Here is a 20,039-nt window from a genome sequence, read left to right as displayed (position 1 = left end):
GGGTTTCTAAGGGCACAAGGACCGGAAATGCAAAAGATAGGTGGGAAGGGATATTCATAAGCCTGAAAAATCATTCCTAAACGTTCCCCTTTTTGTTGTTAGATATGTCTATATAATTTTTGGTACAATCTATTTTTTCCCCCAAAGATAAAGGAATCTACTATTCCATATCAAACCCTGCCCCCGAATGCACACACACACACAGATGCACACGCACATGCACACACACGAACGCACGCACACGCACGTTGCACACGCACATGCACACATGCATGCGCAACACGCACGCACGCACACGCGCACACGCACATGCACACGCACACATGCACACACATGCACACGCACACGCGCACACGCACACATGCACACACATGCACACACGCACGCGCACACATGCAAACACACATGCACACACGTACGCGTGCACACACGCAAGGACACACGCGTGCACACGCACATGCACACAGATGCACACGTGTACGTGCACGCACGCACGCATGCACACACACAAACACATGCACACACGCACGCACGCATACACGCACACACACGCGTGCACACGCATATACAGACGCACGCGCGCACACACATGCACACACGCACACGCACATGCACACAAATGCACGCATGCACACACACATGCACACGCATGCACATTCAAACACCCACACACACTCGCACCGCTGCTCCTCTTCAGAGCATTAACAAGAGGTAAGGGGGTCTCCCTTCTAATTGACTGAGTCGCTGAGGACATTTCACAGTACTTACTGCTGCCACAAGTTTAAAGAAGCATGTCCCAGAGCCCCCGTCATTTGTGATGGGCCCAGTCCCATGTCCACCCACTCCCCTACCCCCTAATTATTTAAAAGCTGGAGAGCTCTCAATCAGCCGAAATCTCCATCCTGTTTCTTCGTAATGATTTTGCATAATCAGGGCTCTCATGGCTCCACCCGGATCCCTGACAACCACGTCCTCCTCCTCCCTGGGTGTTGGATGGTGTTGTGGGCACAATGAGCCCTCCCCACCCCCACCCTGGGCTCAGACCAAGGTGAAGGGGACCCGGGGAGCCCAACTAAGGCATGGGGCGGCACTGAGGGACCTGGGATTCAAAGGACACAGAAGGTGAAGCCTGAGAGCCACTGCCCACTTTCCTTTCCAGCCTCACACACAACCGGTGGCAACCGCTTTCACTAAGCCTTCCTTGGCTCCCCAGTGCTCGCAGGATCAAGGTTTAAGCTCCCACCTGTAGCTGACCAGCTCCTTCTCAATGGTCCCAATCAGCCTGCCGCTGCTGCCTCCCACCTGCGAGTTCCCCTCTGCTGCACACCCCATCCCCTTCCCACGGGGCCCTAGGGCACTCATCTGCTCAGAAGCTCAGAGGTGAGCATTTCCTCAAAGTTGAGCCCTAGGCATCTCCCCCACCTCCCCAAGCCCCTGCCCCGCCCTGTGCCAGGCAGGGAGCAGAGTGGATCGTGCTGTGTGACCTCAGGCAAGGCCCCAGACTTCTCCGAGCCCAGCTTCCCTCATCTGGAGAATGCAATGGGATCTTCAGAGGTCATGCCTGGAGGCACTTGCCCAGAGCTTGCAGTAACTGCTCAATAAAACCCTGGAGGGATTCCTGGAGTTACTTTTCATATCATTTTTCTCTACCCCAGACCCCATTTTTAGCTGGTCCTTCTTACCAACACTTATTACCCCTCAGAACCGCAGCCTCACAGTCTGCTTTCCGTGCATATTGTGCAGATGCTCTCTAAAGAAACCCAGTGCTCACTCTTTGCCACCCCCAAGCCACTGGGTACCTTCTTCTGTGGCACTGGCAGGAGGGCAGGGTCCCCTCATGGGGCTGTGAGCTCCCTCAGTCCAGGGGTTCTGCTTGGTCATTAGTCACTGGTCATCTTGGCACCCCTGCCTAGCCCAGAGCCTGCCCTGCGGCCCCGCCCTGCCCTCTGAGCGGAGAAGCCGGGACTGCTGCCTGCCGTCTCCGCTCCAGCCCGTCACTCACATCTTTCTTCTTTCAACGTGATGCGGGTCCACTGCAGTTTCCAGGCCTGGCTGAGAAGCCTCAGCCAGCCTGGAGGTGGCCCCCACATGCGCATGGCACCTGCTCTGGGGCCCTCTTGGTGGCACCTGTGCCCCACTCTCGTCGTTGTCTGTGTGGACGACACTCCTCTGGGGCTGGGGTGGAGGCTGCTTGGTTCAGATGGTAGAAATGCATGGGCTTCAGCCAGGTCCTCAGGGACAAGTGCAGCTCAGCGAGGCCTCGGGAGAAACTGAGGGGGTGGGAGGGGCCTGCAGGCGGGTGGAGGTGGGAGAGAGGGGCCCATGGGGTCCTAGGTGGTGACTGCCCTGGGCTGCTCTGGCCTGGCTTCCTCCTGTGACCTGATGGGATACAAGGCCATCCACGAGGATGGAGTGGCCTGCGCCAGCTGGCCTCGCCTCAGGCTGTGCTCCACGAGGAACTGGCGGGTCTGAGCAGAAGGAGGAGGATGAGGGTTATGGGTCCCGGGTCACCCTGTACACTGGCTTGCTCCTGGGTTCCAGGTGATGCCACTATTTGGTGAGGGGCCTCCTGTGTGGCCTCCTTCTCTACCCCTGAGGGTAAGCACAGTGGGGAGGGTCCAGAGAGTTCCTACAAGGTCATGAATGGGCACAGTAAGTCCTGATGAAGAGATGACAGTTGTCACTTCCTGCTCAGCACCATGTGATTGAGCCCCATCAAACAAAATAAAACTCAAGCCCGGCTGTGGCTCCCAGGCCCAGCACACTCTCCCCGTCACCCGTCTGCACCCAAGAGCCCGCCCCTACGCCTGTTCCAGCCACACGGGCCCTGACGTCAGCCAGATTCCTCTTGGCTGCTACTGTGGGGTGGGGCATCCCGCCCCCATTCCCAGGCTCTTTCTCATCCAGGGGCATCTCTCCTGACCCCAGAGGAGCAATGCATCAAAGGCTCCTGAAGCCCTTCGTGGAGACCGCCCACTCCAATGCACCGATTTATCAGTCCACTTCTGTGGTTCTGCCACGGAGCTCCCCACCGCAGGAGCCTGGTTTCTGCACAGAGCCCGAAGCCATCCCGGATGCTCCCTTCCTCTCCATCCAATTCAGCAGTAAATCCAGCAACTCCACCTGCCATGGGGTGCGGGCCCAACACTGCCAGCGCCTGCACGGGCCACTCGCTCCGCACACCAGTATTGCTCACCTGCGTAAACACGCTAGCCCCAGCCACCCCCACTCCTACCTCACCCCTCAGCTTATTCTCCACTGGGCAGCCAGGGGGATCCCGTGAACACATGGCCAGGCTGGCTCAGACGCCCCTGTGGCTCCCGTCCCCGGCAGAGTAAACCCGAAGCTCTTGCCCTGGCCTGTTCAGCCTCCTCTAGCCACACACCTCTCTGATCTCACCTCCTCTCTCTCCCGGCTTTGCTCCTGCCATGCAGCCTCCATATGTAGCCACGGGGCCTTTGCATGGCCATTCCCAGTGTTGGGGAGCTTTGCCCTCGCTCTGCCCCCAGATAGCTGCTGGGGCTGGACTTCCTACAGCAGATCCATTACTAGAGTGAGCCCTGGGAGTTGACCCCACACAGCCTCTCTAAATGAACCCACTCAGGTGGGGCATGGTGGCTCACGCCTGGTTAATCCCAGCACTTTGGGAGGGCGAAGTGGACAGATCACCCGAGGTCAGAAGTTTGAGACCAGCCTGGCCAACATGGCGAAACCCCTTCTCTACTAAAAATACAAAAAGCCGGGCGTGGTGGCACACACCTGTCGTCCCAGCTACTCAGGAGGCTGAGGCAGGAGAACTGCTTGAACCTGGGAGGCAGAGGTTACAGTGAGCCAAGATCACACCATTGCACTCTAGCCTAGGCAACAGAGTGAGACTCTATCTCAAAAAAAAAAAAAAAAAAAAAAAAAAAAAAAACCAGCTAACCCACAACTCCAGTAAGAGTTTTAGTTCTCAAGGCTTCTGTGATCAGCAAGGGAGAAAGAGTGCAGGCTGAAAGCATGATCCTATCTCAGACTCTGTCTTGGCTCTACTTAGCTGTGTGACCTTGGGCAAATGTCTTAACCTCTCTGTGCTTCGATGTAGTAGACAACAATGACCCCTATAAGCATCTGTCTACATCCTCCCCCTAGAACCTGTGCATCTGTCACCTCACACGGCAAAAGGGGCTTTGCAGGTGTCATTAAGTGAAGGACCTTGAGGTAGGGAGGGGACCTGGATCATCTGGATGGGCCCAATGTTATCACAAGGGTGTGGGGAGGAGGGAGAAGGGAGGGGAAAGATGGAAGAAAAAGACAGGATGATGGAAGCAGCAGTTAGGATGATGAGCTGAAGAGTGCAGGCAGCCTCTAGAAGCCTCTGGTAGCCGGAAAAAGATAAGGAAACGGCCCCACCCCGCAGCACCCAGAGAACGCAGGTCCGCTGGTACCTTCATTTCAGCCCTCCGAGTTGCAGAACACATACAACTATCTTTTGTGTTGTTCTGAGCTACTGAGCTCGTGGCAATTGTTCCAGCCGATGGGAAGTGAATGTACAGCTGACCCTCGACCCCCACACAACACAGGTTTGAACCTGTGGGTCCCCTGATGTGTGATTTTCCCCGTAAATATACTGCAAACATTTTGGAGATTTGCCACAATTTGAAAAAACTCAGATGAACCCTGTAGCCTTGGATATAAAACAAAGAAAGAAAAAGTGAGGTATGTCACAAATGCATAAAATACATGTAGACACCAGGCTTTTTAAACGTCCATGGGCCGTTGATGTTACGGTAACGCTCCTGCCGACGGCAGCAGGCTTTTAGCAGTGAGATTCTGGGGGAGTCAAAAACTAAGCGTAGATTCTCAACTGCGTTCATGAGCTGTCTGCACCCCTAACCCCACATCATTCCAGGGCCAAGTGTATTCAATTTCCTGGTCTGTAGGATGAGTACTGTAACAACCCCCATCATGGGTGCTGAGGATTTAATGAGATGGAAACCTCAAAGCATGTGAGTGCACTAAGTGTGCAGGGAATGAGCTGAGGTTATGATTTCACCCAAAACCGGGCCCAGGACATTGATGGGGCCCCATGAAGGGTCTTGGCTGCCATCACCCGCTATTCTAAGAACTCCGGTGTTCCAGGCGTGGCTCTTTCTTTCGGCAGGCTCTATGCTGTCATAAGCAGAAGTCACTGTCTATTTTGAGGACTCATACATGGTTGTTTCCATGGTTACCCTGTCACCCTGCCAAGCAGACACAGGACCCGGATTTCTAGTGCTTCGGAGAAAGGTGGGAAGCTTCAGAGGGAACAGAGTGGCCTGCATTCCCCCAGCTCTGCCTTGATGGAGGGAGGGCTCCAGGGAAGTCACAGAGCTTCTCGGACCCTCAGTCTCCTCATCCGTCCAATGGCAGAAGCGAGCATCTTCCTGCATCCAGGACGCTCTTTATTCACGGTCTGATTCTGTTAAGAAAACGATGCTGTGGGTGCATCTCTGGAGTGTCACTAACAGCCACTCCCTGAGTTTTAAGCAGTAACTGGATATGTGGATAGAAGTGGGAGGAGAAGAACTAATCCTAATCCCCAAATCTCTTTTTAAAAATTAGCTCAAGTAACAGCCATTTCTTTTCAAATTAAAGACAGCCACCGCCTGCTAATTGGAAATCAGCTGTGTGCTTGATTTCCCATGAAAGCCACAGAGCAAACACGGCCTGGACAAGGCAGGCAGAGGGACAGACACTTCAGCCACTCACCCCGACGTGTAGCAGATTCAATGAGGAGAAACGGAAGTTGTAAAAGCATGTGAAAAACTGCCACAGGCCGGGCGCGGTGGCTCACGCCTGTAATCCTAGCACTTTGGGAGGCCACGGCGGGCAGATCATGAGGTCGGGAGTTCAAGATCATCCTGGCCAACCATGGTGAAACCCTGTCTCTACTAAAAAAAAAAAAAAAAATTAGCTGGGCGCGGTGGTGTGTGCCTGTAATCCCAGCTACTCGGGAGGCTGAGGCAAGAGAATCACTTGAACCAGGGAGTCAGAGGTTGCAGTGAGTGGAGATCGCACCCCTGCACTCCAGCCTGGCAACAGAACAAGACTCTGTCTCAAATAAAACAAACAAAAAACTGCTGCATGACCTTTTTGGTCACACGGGGAAAGTTTCTATAAAGGATATCGAGTTTGAGAGTGAAGAATAGTCTAGAAAGATTTTAAATAGAACTTGTATATATCAATAATCAAAAAAGAAATTAAGCTGGTTGTTTAAAAGTTTTTCTTCTCTTAGCTGAGTGTGGTGGCTCATGCCTGTAATCCCAGCACTTTGGGAGGTCAAGGCAGGCGATCGATCACCTGAGGCCAGGAGTTTGAGACTAGCCTGGCCAACATAGTGAAACCCTGTCTTTACTAAACATACAAAAAAAATTAGGCAGGCGTAGTGGCGCACACCTGTAATCCCAGCTACTCCAGAGGCTGAGGCGAGAGAATCCCTTGAACCCGGGAAGTGGAGGCTGTAGTGAGCCAAGATCGTGTCAAGGCGATGGAGCCAGACTCTGTCAAAAAAAAAAAAAAAAAAAAAATTCTTCTCTCCCTCAAAAGCACGCCAAATAGATTACATCAACTGTTCCAGAAAAAGAAAGAAAAAGCTGGCCAGCTCATTTTAGGAGAGTTGAATCATCTTAAAATTGGGCAAAGAGAGTATAGGAAAAGAAAATGCAAGACCAACTTCACCTATGAATGTGTGTGCAAAAACCTTACATAAAACCTCAGTAAAACCAGGTGGCCTCACGCTGCTTACAGACCTGGGATCACTGCAGGGGCAAAAGCCCCAGACATCAGCATGCTGCCAGACTCCCGGGTGAGGCACTGGGCACAGCCAGCAGGCCCTTGGAGATTTCTCAGCAAGAACTTGGCGCCAAGGTTGCCTAGGTACCGTCCAAAGTCCTCAGTGGCTGGGAAGACACCATGTCCCACTCTCTGCACCTCGGCCTGCTAGAGCCCTCCCGGAACCTCAGCGCAATCTGGAGCGGGGCGGAATCTGCCAAGGCCCCCAAGCTGATGTTCACTGCAGCCCTGGGAGCTGGGGGCGAGAATGACATTGAATTGAGTCATCAAAAATAGTCATATTTCTCTCACTCTTGAGTTCGTGGGCTGAGTCACACGAGGCTCATACACCACCAGGCATATGAAATTACGTGGCTGGAATGGATGCGTCTGTGCTTGGACTCACAAGATGTGTGAGGTATATGTGACAGCTGCTTCTGCCCGGGGGAACCGGATAGCACAGGCTTCGGGAGCCAAGGGATGTCTGGCCGCCCCCTCCAGCCCACTGAAGAATGTCACACAAACATTGAGGGGTGCACAAAACTGTCCCATGCCCGTCTCTGTACCCCCTGAATTCGACCCTTCCTGCACACACGTGTTTTCTGATTCAAAGTTCAAATCCATCATTAAAATAAAAATACACACAAAAAAATAAAAGAAAATATCCCATCAATTTGTTACAGCTCACCACTCAGGGACAACTCAGTGTATTTCTTTCCAGAGTTTTCTCTGTGTTCATTTTTTTTTTTGGTGGTCGTGGCCTTTTTTTGTCATCCCCTAAATCTTTCGACATAATCATTTCCCCATGGCATTAAAAAAACCTTCTGCAACAACCATTGACAAGAGCAAACGTATTCTATTACACAGACGTCACCACTGTTGACATCATTTTCTCAGCAGTTTAAACCGCTTGCTTACAATTTTTCTTCTCTCCCCCAAAAGGACGCCGAATAGGTTTGCACACAAGTTTTCCTAATACTTCAAGGAGCAGATATATTACACCAACTGTTCCAAAACAAGAAACAAAAGGCTGCCTAGCTCATCTTAGAAGAGTTGGATAATCTTAGCATTTAAGATTAGGATGTTGAGGATGCTTCTGGATTTCCACCCCTATAAACAAGGGTGTGCCAAGAAGCCTCATCCTCCTTGCCATGCGACTCACACGGTATCAGGGGTGGACCAGGAGCGGGAAGAATCCCCTCTCTTCCCCAATATTCTCCCATGTCATTCTGACCCAGAGCTGCACATAGGCACAGCTGGGGGCACTTGTGGCCTGAGTCGGTGGGTGGGAGGCGTAGGTGGTGGGGGCAGTACCCTGTTGTGGGCAGTGGCACGGGCCCCAGCAACGGCCACGTACTAATCCCTGGCGCCTATGACTGTGCCGTACTAAATAGCAAAGGCAAATTCAAGTCGAAGATGAAATTAAGGCTGCGGTTCAGCTGGCCTTGAGATGGGGAAGGCATCCTGGATCTCCTAGGGGGCGGGGGACAAGGGTCTTTACATGCGAAAGACAGACAGGAGGGTCAGAGTCCTGAGAGAGGCTTGGCGGCTGCAGGCTTGGAGAATGGAGGGAGGGGCCACGTGCCAGAAGCTGGAAGAGGCAGAGCCTTGAGAAGGCACCAGCCCGCAGCCCCGTGCACCTGCATTCTGGCCGGGGAGTCAGACATGGGGCGCTGACGGAGACAACACATGTGTCCTGTGTTAAGCCACCAAGTGTGTGGTCCTCTGTTGTGCTGCATAAGAAATGGACGCAGCCCGGGCTCCCTGCACCCCGGGCATCTCTGCTGGCCTCTGGCCTCCCATCCATCCCATCTGTCCATGGGCCACTAACTCCAAATCTACATACAAGGGGCACTGCTGCCTGCAGGTCTGGCTGCCTACTCCACCCCTTTCCTTGAAGCCCAATACGGGCCTCAGGCTCGTGGGTCTAAAACCTGCCTGCTGGGCTGCGGCAAGCCCTCTGGTCCCAGGCCACAGCCCCACCTTCACCCACAGCTCACACCAAATCCCAGAGTCACGCCCCATGTGGCAAAGCTCCACCTCCAAGCAACATCCACAGGGGGCAGCCAGGTGAGCCCTGCCTCACCCCCTGACCCCCTTCCCCGCTCCACGGTCATCACTTCTTCCTGCAGACCCTGCAGGGACCTCCGACGCCGGCTCCCCCGGGGATCCTCTGCGGCTTCTCCTCCTCCTCAAGACCCAATCTCATCACCACCCACAGCTTCTCCTTCTTAGCTCACCCAGAACCCGGAACAAAACCCAGTCCTTCCCTTGACCTACAGGCAGTCTGGAGTCACAGCCACTACAGTGCCATCCTTCTAGAACATTCTTCCCCAGCAATCTGCACAGCTCACCCCCTCAGGGTGTCTGTTCCACTGTGGGCTCTTCGGGGAGACCCTCCCTGACCCCTCTGTCCCTGCACCTGACTTTGTGGGTGTTGCTGCCATCACTTACCACGTCCCGACATGTGTCACCTAGGTGTGTGCTCACTGCCTGTCTCTCCGGCAGACACCAGCTCCCAAGGGTGAGCCTCTGCTGCACACCCATGCCGAGAATAGGCGCCTGCTGAATGCCTGGATGGTGGAGCGTGACACACGGAGCGAGGACAAATCCAGAGGAGATGAGGGGTGGATGTGTGGGACAGGACATGGCCAAGGAAGGAGGTGGAAGCTGGAGGTTTTGGGGGCCTTGAGCCTGAGTCCTGGGGCTGGGGTGCACCCTGTCTCTAACTGCCAATCAAAACTGGGCTCCCCAAGGAAAGAGTGTGGCCCTGTGCCCTCTGCCACCTGCACCCAGGCTTCCATAAGCCTCCTCCAGGGTTTATCCAACAAGTGGTCGTTTCGGGACACTATTGTAGGCGCTGGGGACAGTGAGGGCAACCAGATAAGCAAAGTCCCTGCGCTCTGCCTGGGGGACACTCCCTGCCTGCCTGGCCCCCTGCCAGCCCCGCAGGGTTGTCTGGGAAAGAGGATGCTGTGGTCTGATCGTGCGCCTTCAGGGGCTTCATGGACGGCAGTGGCAGTGTGCAGCCTGCGGCCATAACCCAGCGCCAGGCAGCCCAGCCCCGCCACTGTGGAATTTGGGTGACCTTGGGCCAATCCCTGGGGCTTCTGTTTCCTCTTTGGAACAGCGTCTCCCAGGGCTTGTGTGAAGATTTGATGAGATCTCAGGGAAAGCCCTTAGCGGGGCCGGGCTCAGCGTGAGTGTGAATGTAAGCTGTTGTGCTGGGAGCGACTGTGTCACAGAACATCCCCTGGACTCGTTCAGCCCCACACCTCTGCGGACACCCCTGTGGGATCCCCAGCAGGCCCTGTGGTGGGTTCTAGGATGAGGAGACTTGTTACAGACCCTGCTCCCAAGGAGCCAGAGGAGAGGGGCGGCCCACAGCAACTTCGCCGGTTGTGGTCTGTTACAGAAGACAGGGAAATTTTGGGAGCCCTGGGGCCACAGAGGAGGGCGGTGATCCAATGTGGGGGTCCAGGAAGGCTTCCTAGAGGAGGTGGCATCTACATTTGGTGCCTCCTTACCTCCTGGATGCCCTAACCCTCGTCCTAGAGGCCTGAACCCTAGAAGCTGGGCTGTTCCTGGCTGTGCAGGGACTCTGGGAGCAGTCAGCGCTGAAGCAGCACTGGGTCCACCCACTTTGGCCAGTCCAGGACATGCTCACCCCATGCCCAGCACCCCTGCAGCAGCTGCACCAGGACAGGACATCCCTGCCTGCACGCCCGTCTGCCCGCTGCACGGCCCCTGGCCCCCACTCCCAGGCATGGGCACTTACGCTTGGAATGCTTGTCACACAGGGCAGCCGCCCGCATGTCGCAGAGCCGCAGGGAGCCCTTGCTGCTGCTGTAGACAAAGAGGTTGCAGTGGTGTGGGTGGAACTCAGATGCTGTGATCACCTCCGTGAGGTCCTCCATGTTGGCTGGCTTGATGTCCACGATGTCTGAGCGGTGCGGTCAAGGAAGGGGCAGTGAAGGGTGCCCGCCCTCCATGCTCCTGCTCCCCAAGGCTTCCCACACCTCTCCCAGGCAAAGCCGTCCACCCTCACATCAGAGCTGCCTCTCCGTTCCTGAGACCCTCAAATGCACCCCAGCTGAGTGTCCCCTTAAGCTGCAGATCCGCATGGTGAACTGCCTGCCGGCCACCCCTTCTAAGTGCCTGTCACTGTCCCCATGAAGCTGGACCCACCGCTTCCCTCCTGACCTGCCACCCCCACCTGCACCCCACCCCAGTGAGGGTGCATCAGCTCTTGTCGCACACGGCTCTGACCTGTGGAGTCCCTCTCCTCTGCCCAGCTCCCCCTGGTGGCTGCCAAGCAGAAGGAAAGGAGCATGTATTGTGTGCCTACTGTATGCTGGGCAGTGGATGCTCTTGGTGAACCATTTCAAGTCTTCCTGATCCCTCTTCAAATTGTGTCTGGAACCGAGTCTGTGGGCATCTGGGGGCTCCCCTACCTGCCCCCAGCACCACTCCCCTTCTGTCCACACTATGGAGATTCTCCTTTGGGCAAAGGTTCTAGTGAGTTTCTGGGTCGGCCCCACCTCAGCTCTGATCTCTGCCCTCCAGCCCCTAGGACTTGGAATACAGAAAATGCTGGTATACAGCTTGGTCACCCCTGCTGGGGTGGGTGGCGTAGAAAGAAGGGGCTTCTATCTTCTGCCAGGACAAGGAGAAACCCTGGAGCTTGAGGGTGGGACAGACAGTGGAGAGAGTACAGAGAAAAATCTGGTGATGCCATTGGAATCCTGGATCAAGCTGCAACTGAAGCCATTCCCCTAGATTGTTAAATATGGGAGCCAATAAATGTCCATGTTTTGTTTGGAGTCAAGAACTTTGCTGCTTGCAAAGGCAGTATCCCTGACTGTTAGACTGGAGCACAGAGAAGGTGAGCAACTTGTCGGGGGTAACCCAGTTGTGAGTGATGAGCCTCGATTCAGCCTCGTGACCTCCCCGGCCTCAGCACCTTCTCTTTCCCTGGCCCTTGCCCGCTGCACAGAAGCAGATCAGAAGCCCTTGGAGCATGTTGGCCCACCTGAGCCTCTATCGGGCTTTCCAGCTTCGGAGACCGCAGTCACCCTGCCAGAAAGGCCCTCTCCCCTCTTATAGCCATGGCCTCAGGCTCCGGTCTCTTCGGCCTCACATGGGGCTTTGTATAGCCTGTGTCCTCTGACTGTTCAGGCGCATGTGGGCCCTGGAGTAGGAAGGTCGGGGGTTTGAATCCCAGCTTTCTCACCTCCTGGCTGTGTGACCCTGAACAAGTTCCCTGCTCTCCATACCTCAGTTTCCTCATCTGTGAAATGAGTTGGCAGTATAACCTCATCATTTTGCTGTGAAGATCATCAGAGCCCTTCACACACTGCCTGATGCATTACAAAGCTCAATGAATGTCAGCTGCCATGATTATTATTTTCTATCTGGAAAATACTGATTGAAACTCTGAAATTCATCTGCCCTCCCTCTTCCTCCTCCCCAAGCTGCTGCCTCTCTCAATAAGAAAGCAGTATTTTCTGACCTCTCTAAACACAAGGGTTTACAAAATGCCAAGAAACAATGGCTGATCTGTGCGTCAGAAAGCACCCACAGGGGTCTCTGTGCTCGTGCTCAAATCTTGCTTCCCGGAAGCACATCATTAACCAGAAACTGAGAATCACGTAAAAATAGAAAGAGAGGGGAAAATGAGCTAAGTCATCCCCGCCTGGCTGGTTTCCCAGGAAACTACAGTTTTCCGGTATGAAAAGAAGCAGAGATTAAATAATGAAAAATGATACTGAAGGCCAAGCGAGAAAAGAGCCCTCCTCCTCCCACACTGACTTCACCAGCGTCTGCCCGGCAGCCCAGCCTTCATGGGCCCAATGTGTCCATGGTTTTCCAGGATATGCTGCCTGCTCGCGGTGGCTCTCAAGTCCTTACTGAACTTCCCTAAAATGGGATCCAGAGAAAAAGGGCAGCCACTGATGAAGTGTCACGCACATGAATCTGATGGCCCATGGACGATGCTCTGTGCTAGAGGCAGGGCAGACGGGGACTGCATTCTCTCTGAGACCTCGAGCCACACAGAAGCCGTGGGAGGCTTGGTAGCAACAGAAGAGCCAGGGAATGCAGGTCCCATGTGAGTTCTGCTTGTGTCATCAGGACACTCGTTCCTGCTGTATTTTCTGGGGTTGTAACTCATGGGGCACAGTGGGTGAAGGAGCACTCGGTGGGATGGAACCAAACGTTCACGCACGGGTTCCCTGAACATTCCACGTTCTCTCCCAGGGAAGACCTCTCTCTCAGCCTTTCAGAACTCAGAGTGGCCGGTGACATGTTGCTTCTGCCAGTGAACAGACAAAAGTGAGGTATGTCACTTCCAGGCTGAAGTTTTAAGAGCCAGGACGTGGTGTGCTGTGACGCTGTTCCCTCTGCAGTGAGACCTCACCCAAGCCAGCCTGTGATGGGCACATTCGCAGTGTGAGGGGGAAATGTGCCTCGGCGTTTGAAGCCTTGGGAATCTTCAGGTTGTTTGCTATCACTGCACAACCTGGCCCTCCTGACAGGTTCTGTGTCCCCCACAAACACGCTTTCCTTCCCGCCTGGGGATGCTTTAGAACTTTTCAAAGTATGCAGGAGGCCGGGTGCCATGGCTCACACCTGTAATCCCAGCACTTTGGGAGGCCAAGGCAGGCGAGTAACCTGAGCTCAGGAGTTCAAGACCAGCCTGACCAACACGAAAAAACCCCATCTCTACTAAAAACACAAAAAAATTAGGTGGGCATGGTGGCACGTGTCTGTAATCCCAGCTACTTGGGACGCTGAGGCAGGAGAACCACTTGACCCAGGAGGCAGAAGTTGCGGTGAGCCAAGATCGTGCCACTGCACTCCAGCCTGGGTGACAGAGACAGAGAGACTTCATCTCAAAAATAAATAAATAAATAAAAGTACACAGGTTCCATTACATCTGTAGCCCTGTGGCAAACACACCCGAACCATAGCAACCCAGGGCCGGCTGATGCGCACGGACACTCAATCGAGCGCCCCGCGTGTAGGCTAGGGAGGAGAGTCCTCAAAGGCAAAGGGATCGAGGGCCTGGCGTTAGGGAGACAAAGTCCCCCAAACCTGGGTCCCACCAACAGCCCAGCACCATGGGGGAGCCATCATGGGGGAATCTCTCCTGCTGTTTCTGTCTTTGGATAGAGTGGGTGCTGTGACATTGTCATGTGAGGCACAGCCCCTAGCAGACGAGTGAAATCACTGTCACAGTGAATGCAGCAGGGACCCCACAGCAGGAGCTCCCTGGGGAGGCAAGCAGTCCCAAGCCTCTGAATCCCAGGGCCCAGAGCCGTGCCCAGAACCTCTGGGCAGCACGGCACCCTCTGGGGCGTGGGCACCCGGCTGGGTCTCTCGTCACCCCGACCCTGGGACCGCCTCTCCAAGACTTGGCTCAGGTGGCCATAGGACCGACCTGGGCCTGCAGCCCAGCCCTTTGCAAAAGGAATTAATTACCTAGTGGGGCGGCCCCTGTTGGCGCTCCCTCCATCCATCATAACGAATGGGCCTGAAGACGGACTCCTGACAAGGAGGTGGCTGTGGAGAAGCCTCCAGGTCACAAGAATTATGCCCCGAACTCAGCTACTGTGAACACTCCATTCTGCCTCACACCGTGGCCTCCGTATGTGGACTTTGAAGCATGTGGCCCAGTGACCACATTCAGTGGCTTTCACTTTGGTAGGACCAGCACGAGGTCAGAAGCCGGGGCCCCCGGCTGGGTGTCTGGTCTTGGCTGTCACTGGAACATTGTTTGCATTCTGCAAGCCTTGGTTTCCCCATCTGCAAAATGAGGGTCTGGGTCCTTTCCTTTCCAGGACTAACCCCAGGTGGCCCCACCCTGTTTCATTAGAGCTACCTAAATCCCACTTGAAAAACTGCTTCACAAGGTTTGTTTCAGGACTGGCCTCCCTTGGGAACGAGCATAATTGGGCTCATTTAAGAGTCGCCCTTCCCCTGGCAAAGCTGCTTGAATTATTCATCTTCTGTTTTCCCATCTAATTCCACTCCAGCCGTCTGCTGGGCTTTGTCTAACTTGCAATCACACTGAAGCAGCTAAGAGGCATTCTCCCTGCAAGAAAAGTTTGTCAGACACAGGCAGGAATCCCAGAAAGAGGAGTAAGTTACGCGGAGAGAAGGAAAAACTGTTCTTCAATCCCATACGCCGCAACTGAGCAAGGTTACTTTCCTCCACTGTGGTCGGTCAGAGCGCGGCCCCACAAGTACGTTAGGGTAGTATGTGTCCGTAACGACCTAACCCCTGGAGACTGTGGGGTGTGTTCTCATTTGGGAAGAAGGTCTTTGCAGATGTAATTACAGATCTTGCGATGAGATCACCCTGGATTACCCAGGTGGGCCCTAAATGCAAGGACAAGTGACCTCCTAAGAGACAGGAGAGGAGACAGCAGAGGAGACAGCAGAGGAGGCCACGTGGAGACGAGCTGGAGGCTGGAGCAATGAGGCTGCAGGAACATCTGGAGCCCTGCAGGTGGAGGAGAAGAGGAAGACTCCTCCCTAGATCCTTCAGAGAGGGCAAGGGCCTGACAACACCTGGATTTAGAACTTGTGGCATCCATGACGGCGAGAATGCATGTTGTTTGAAACAATTAAGTTTACGGCAATTTGTTACGGCAGCCACAGGACGCTAATCCACCCAAGGTGCTTCCTGAGAGTTAGGAAGTGAGAGCAGACACAATGCCAGTGCCCGGGATGCCTGCACAGCCCCCCACACTGACAGCCCCCCACATTGACAGCCCCCTACACTGACAGCCCCCCACACCGACAGCCCCCCACACCGACAGCTGCCCACACTGACAGCCACCCACACCGACAGCCCCCCACACTGACAGTCCCCCACACTGACAGTCCCCCACACTGACAGCCCCCCACGCTGACAGCCCCCGACACCGACAGCCCCCCACACCGACAGCCCTCCACACCGACAGACCCCCACACTGACAGCCCCCCACACCGACAGCCCCCAACACTGACAGTCCCCCACACTGACAGACCCCCACACCAACAGCCCCCAACACTGATAGCCCCCAACACTGACCAGCCCCCCCACACTGATAGCCCCCCACACCGAGAGCTCCCCACACCGACAGACCCCCACACCAGGAGCTCCCCGCACTGACAGACCCCCCAAACTGACAGCTCCCCACACCGACAGCCCCCCCACTGACAGCTGCCCACACCAACAGCCCCCCACACTGACAGACCTCCACACCGACAGCCCCCCACACTGACAGACCCCCACACCGACAGCCTCCAACACTGACAGCCCCCAACACCGACCAGCCCCCCATACTGACAGCCCCCCACACCGAGAGCTCCCCACACAGACAGACCCCCCCATCAACAGCCCCCAACACCGACAGCCCCCAACACTAACAGCCCCCCACACCACTCTTTCTAGAATTCCTCATTTTCCCATCCCCAGCCCTGGAGCGCTGAGCCAGGCCTCAGGAGAGCTTCTTGATCATTCTAAGCCCTTCTCTTGTCCAGCCAGTCTGCAGGTCCCGGGGCTCATCCACCTGAAGCTCTTTCCACTCTGCCCCTCAGCTCAGGCCATCAGCATCTCTGTCCCCATGGGGGTCCGTGTCCAAGCTCAGCTAGAGTGAACTTCCTCGGATAGCTGCGGGACTCCCCGCCACCCTGCGTGATGACCTCCCGCCCCACGGAGGAGGTCGGACTTGCTGGGCGTGCAGCCCCTGCCTGCTCTTCCTCCATCTCAGCTTGGCCACTTCTCCCTCCCCACCCGCCAGCCATATCCAGCAGGAAGTTGCTGTAACATTCTGAGTCATGGTGTCTCCGCCTGAACACCAGCGGGAGGCCCTACCCATCTGCTCATCCTCAGGACCACCGTGCTGTGTATGTGCCCACCTCTCCCTCTCTGTGGTCAGCTCCAGTGCAGGCTCCCCCACCGGATCCACCTCTGTGCCCCCACACTTCTCACACATGACCTGCCCAGAGCTGGTGCCTGGGATATGTTCGCTGCATGACTGATCTGTGGACGAATATTAGATGGAGAGAAGACTCTGAACCTTTCCCTGGGAACAGTCCTTCTAATTTAGAAATTCACCATCATTTGGCCCTACCCCCACCCCAACACACACTAACAGGGTGCAGAAGGCAGCTGGCGCTCTGCTTAGCTTTCTTTAGATCCAGAGACAGTCTCAGAGGGTTCCACGGTCAGTGAGCAGCAGAGCTGATACCTGAGTCAGGGTGCCTGACTGCGAATCCAGCCTGGGTTCCTCTGCCCACAGCCCCCCACAGCCGGGCCCCAATGCCCCTTAGAGGAAGCTGCAGGTTGTTCGCATGGAGGAGGTGCCCAGTCAGCCCAGGGTGTGATGGAAACATTCCCGCTGCAGGGACCTCCCATTCATGCCCTTCAGATCGCTGCCTGAATGCTCCTTAACAAAGTATCTTCCTATAAATCTCCTCTGTCCCCTAAAATAAACATTTCTTTTACTTTGCTTAATTATAGTTTTTTTTTTTTTGCTTTTTCTTTTTGCAAGCATTAATCACTGCTGATTACATACAATAAAATTAGCTGGGCATGGTGGTGGGTACCTGTAATCCCAGATACTCAAGAGGCTGATGCAAGAGAATCTCTTGAACCTGGGAGGTGGAGGTTGGAGTGACCTGAGATCATGCCACTGCACTCCAGCCTGGATGACAGAGTAAGACCCTGTCTGGGAAAAAAAAAAAAAAAAAAATGGCACAGTGGCTCATACCTGTAATCCCAGCACTTTGGGAGGCTGAGAGGCCAAGGCAGGCAGATCATGTAGGGTCAGGAGTTTGAGACCAGCCTGGCCAACATGGTGAAATCCTGCCTCTACTAAAATGCAAAAAAATTAGCTGGGCGTGGTGGTGTGCACCGTAATCCCAGCTACTTGGGAGGCTGAGGCAGGAGAACTGCTTGAACTCGGGAGTCAGAGGCTACAGTGAGCCGAGATCCTGCCATTGCACTCCATCCTGGGTAACAACAGCAAGACTCCATCTCAAAAAAAAAAAAAGAACTGGGCACGGTGGTCTCACCTGTAATTCCAGCACTTTGGGAGGCTGAGGTGGGTGGATCATGAGGTCAGGAGTTCCAGATGAGCCAGGCTGGAGTGCAGTGGTGCAATCTCAGCTCACTGCAACCTCCACTTCCCAGGTTCAAGCGATTCTCCCGCCTTAGCCTCCTGAGTAGCTGGGATTACAGGTGCTCGCCACCAAGCCTGGCTAATTTTTGTATTTTTAGTAGAGACAGGGTTTCACCGTGTTGGCCACAGTCACACCAGCCTCACACGCGGCTGGAGGAGATAGCTGCCCTGGTCTGCACGCCAGCCGCCCTCTCCTGCAAGGTGAGCACAGGAACAAAGGGCTGCTCGCTCCTCTACGGGGCAAATCTCTGCTGACCGGAAACACAGCCAGGCACAGGAAATGAAGAAGCATCACTGGTTGGTTCTGGCAAGGAACTCACGTGAGAAGCAGGTGTGCAAAGCACTCCACAAACGCCAAAGTAGTGTGCAAATATTCACATCATGACAGGCCCCTGGTGGAGACCCCACAACAAGCTAATCTAAAAACCACAGCAAGTAATTGAACTTTGAGACACAGTAATAACCCAGAGAGCTGTGCCCCAGCAGAGGCCAGGCAAATGGTCCACCCCTGCAGGAAGGAACTGCCCATGTGCCAACCGCACCCAGAAGGAGAGGGAGGCCCATGGTGGGCAGTGATTTGCCCAGGGCCACCACACACAGAGCCCTGGGAGAGTAAGGACTAAAATCCTGCCTCCCTAACTTCCAGTCAGCATTTCTCCCACTGTTCTGGAGTAAACGCATGTCCACACCATCTGCAGCTCTCCCTGTGGGGTCAGCACCCTAAGAGCCCCGATGCCAGGCTGGCTGGACTGGCTTGTGTCCTCAGCAAGCGGGATGCCCGGTGCAGAGCAGGGATCCATGAGAGCGAAGGTTGCAGCCTGGGGCTCCACGGATTTAACAGAGCACAGTGAGGCTCATCCAGCTGTCTCGGCAGGAGCCTGCTCTCAGGATGGAGAAAGCTGTTGCTATGGCAACCAAGCAGCCACCGGAGTCAGGGAGGGAGGCAGCCCGGCCAAGAGCCACGAAAGGCCTCCCACCTGGGCTCACAGGGATGCTGGATGCGGAGGTGCCCTAGAAGGCCTCCTGCACATGGAAGGAGTCTTGGAAAACTGCCTTTTCAGCAAATCTCCAAAGATGACCTGACTACGAACATGAGCTGCAAGCATGCAGGCCAAGGCACGTCAGACCCTACAGGAGGATTCTGGCTGCTATGGCAAAATGCCACAGACCGAGTGGCTTAAACAGTATGTGTTTCTCACAGCTATGGAGGCCCGAAGTCCAAGAACAAGGTTTCCTCGGGGCTGGTTCCCTCCAAGGCCCGTCTCCTCGGCTTGAAGGTGGCTGCCTTCTGGTATCCTGACATGCTGGTTCCTGCGTCTTAACATCTCTGTCTGTTTTAATCACCTCTTCTTATAAGAACACCAGTCAGATTGGATCAGGGCCCACCTTACCAGACTTGTTTTAACTCAGTCACCCCTTTAAGGCCCTGTCTCCACATACAGCCGTTCTGAGGTTCTGGGAGTCAGGGTTTCAACATACAAATGGGGATGGGAGAGACAATTTAGCCTGTAACAGCTTCCTTCCCTTCTCTGCTCAGAACACCTTATCCATGATGCAATTCCTCGCAGTGAGAAGAACCCAGCTTGCTAGAATCAGGGGAAAGACGCTGTCCTATCTCACCGCTCACTGCACCAGCCACCGAGCCCTGCTCTCTGTGTCATGATCTTATTTTCAGAGCTCTACCACGGCCCAGTTCATGTGATTCCTAAGTGCTTAGAATCAACCAAGCTATGAAAAAGGAAGAAAGTGCTGACTTCTTTATCACAAGGCTTGAAAGTCCAGCTCCACTGCCTAACATCTGTGAGACCTCTTGAAAACTCAGCCTTGCCGTGCTCTGCTTTCTCATCTGTAGAATGGGTTGATAACTTCTGCTTTGCAGAACTGTCATGAGGATTTCACCAGATGACATATGTCAAAAGACCCAGCACATGGCTACAGTTAAGTTAAAGTTAGTTAAATTAGAATTCAGAATCAGAATCTTTCTCTCTCTCTGGAAAAAAAGCATGCAACTAAGCAGGATGCAAAAGGTGCAGTGCTTGTCACCCCCGGGAGGACTAGGAGGGTCTGTGGCAA

General features: G+C 54.6%; 1 protein-coding gene across 5 annotated transcripts in view; it reads right to left on the bottom strand.

Annotated features, from left to right (window-relative positions):
- Positions 1-20,039, bottom strand: part of PPP2R2C (protein phosphatase 2 regulatory subunit Bgamma) — a 245,247-nt gene that overhangs the window by 16,811 nt on the left and 208,397 nt on the right. For all 5 annotated transcript variants that reach the window (XM_039468082.2, XM_039468084.2, XM_039468085.2 and 2 more), the window contains one exon: positions 10,571-10,735. In XM_039468082.2, coding sequence (XP_039324016.1) covers positions 10,571-10,735 — 165 coding nt within the window. The remainder of the gene's footprint in view (positions 1-10,570; positions 10,736-20,039) is intronic.

The sequence above is a fragment of the Saimiri boliviensis genome, chromosome 3, assembly GCF_048565385.1.
Source record: "Saimiri boliviensis isolate mSaiBol1 chromosome 3, mSaiBol1.pri, whole genome shotgun sequence".
NCBI lineage: Eukaryota > Metazoa > Chordata > Mammalia > Primates > Cebidae > Saimiri > Saimiri boliviensis.
The sequence above is the reverse complement of the archived record's forward strand: the minus strand, read 5'-3'. Positions and strand labels throughout refer to the sequence as shown.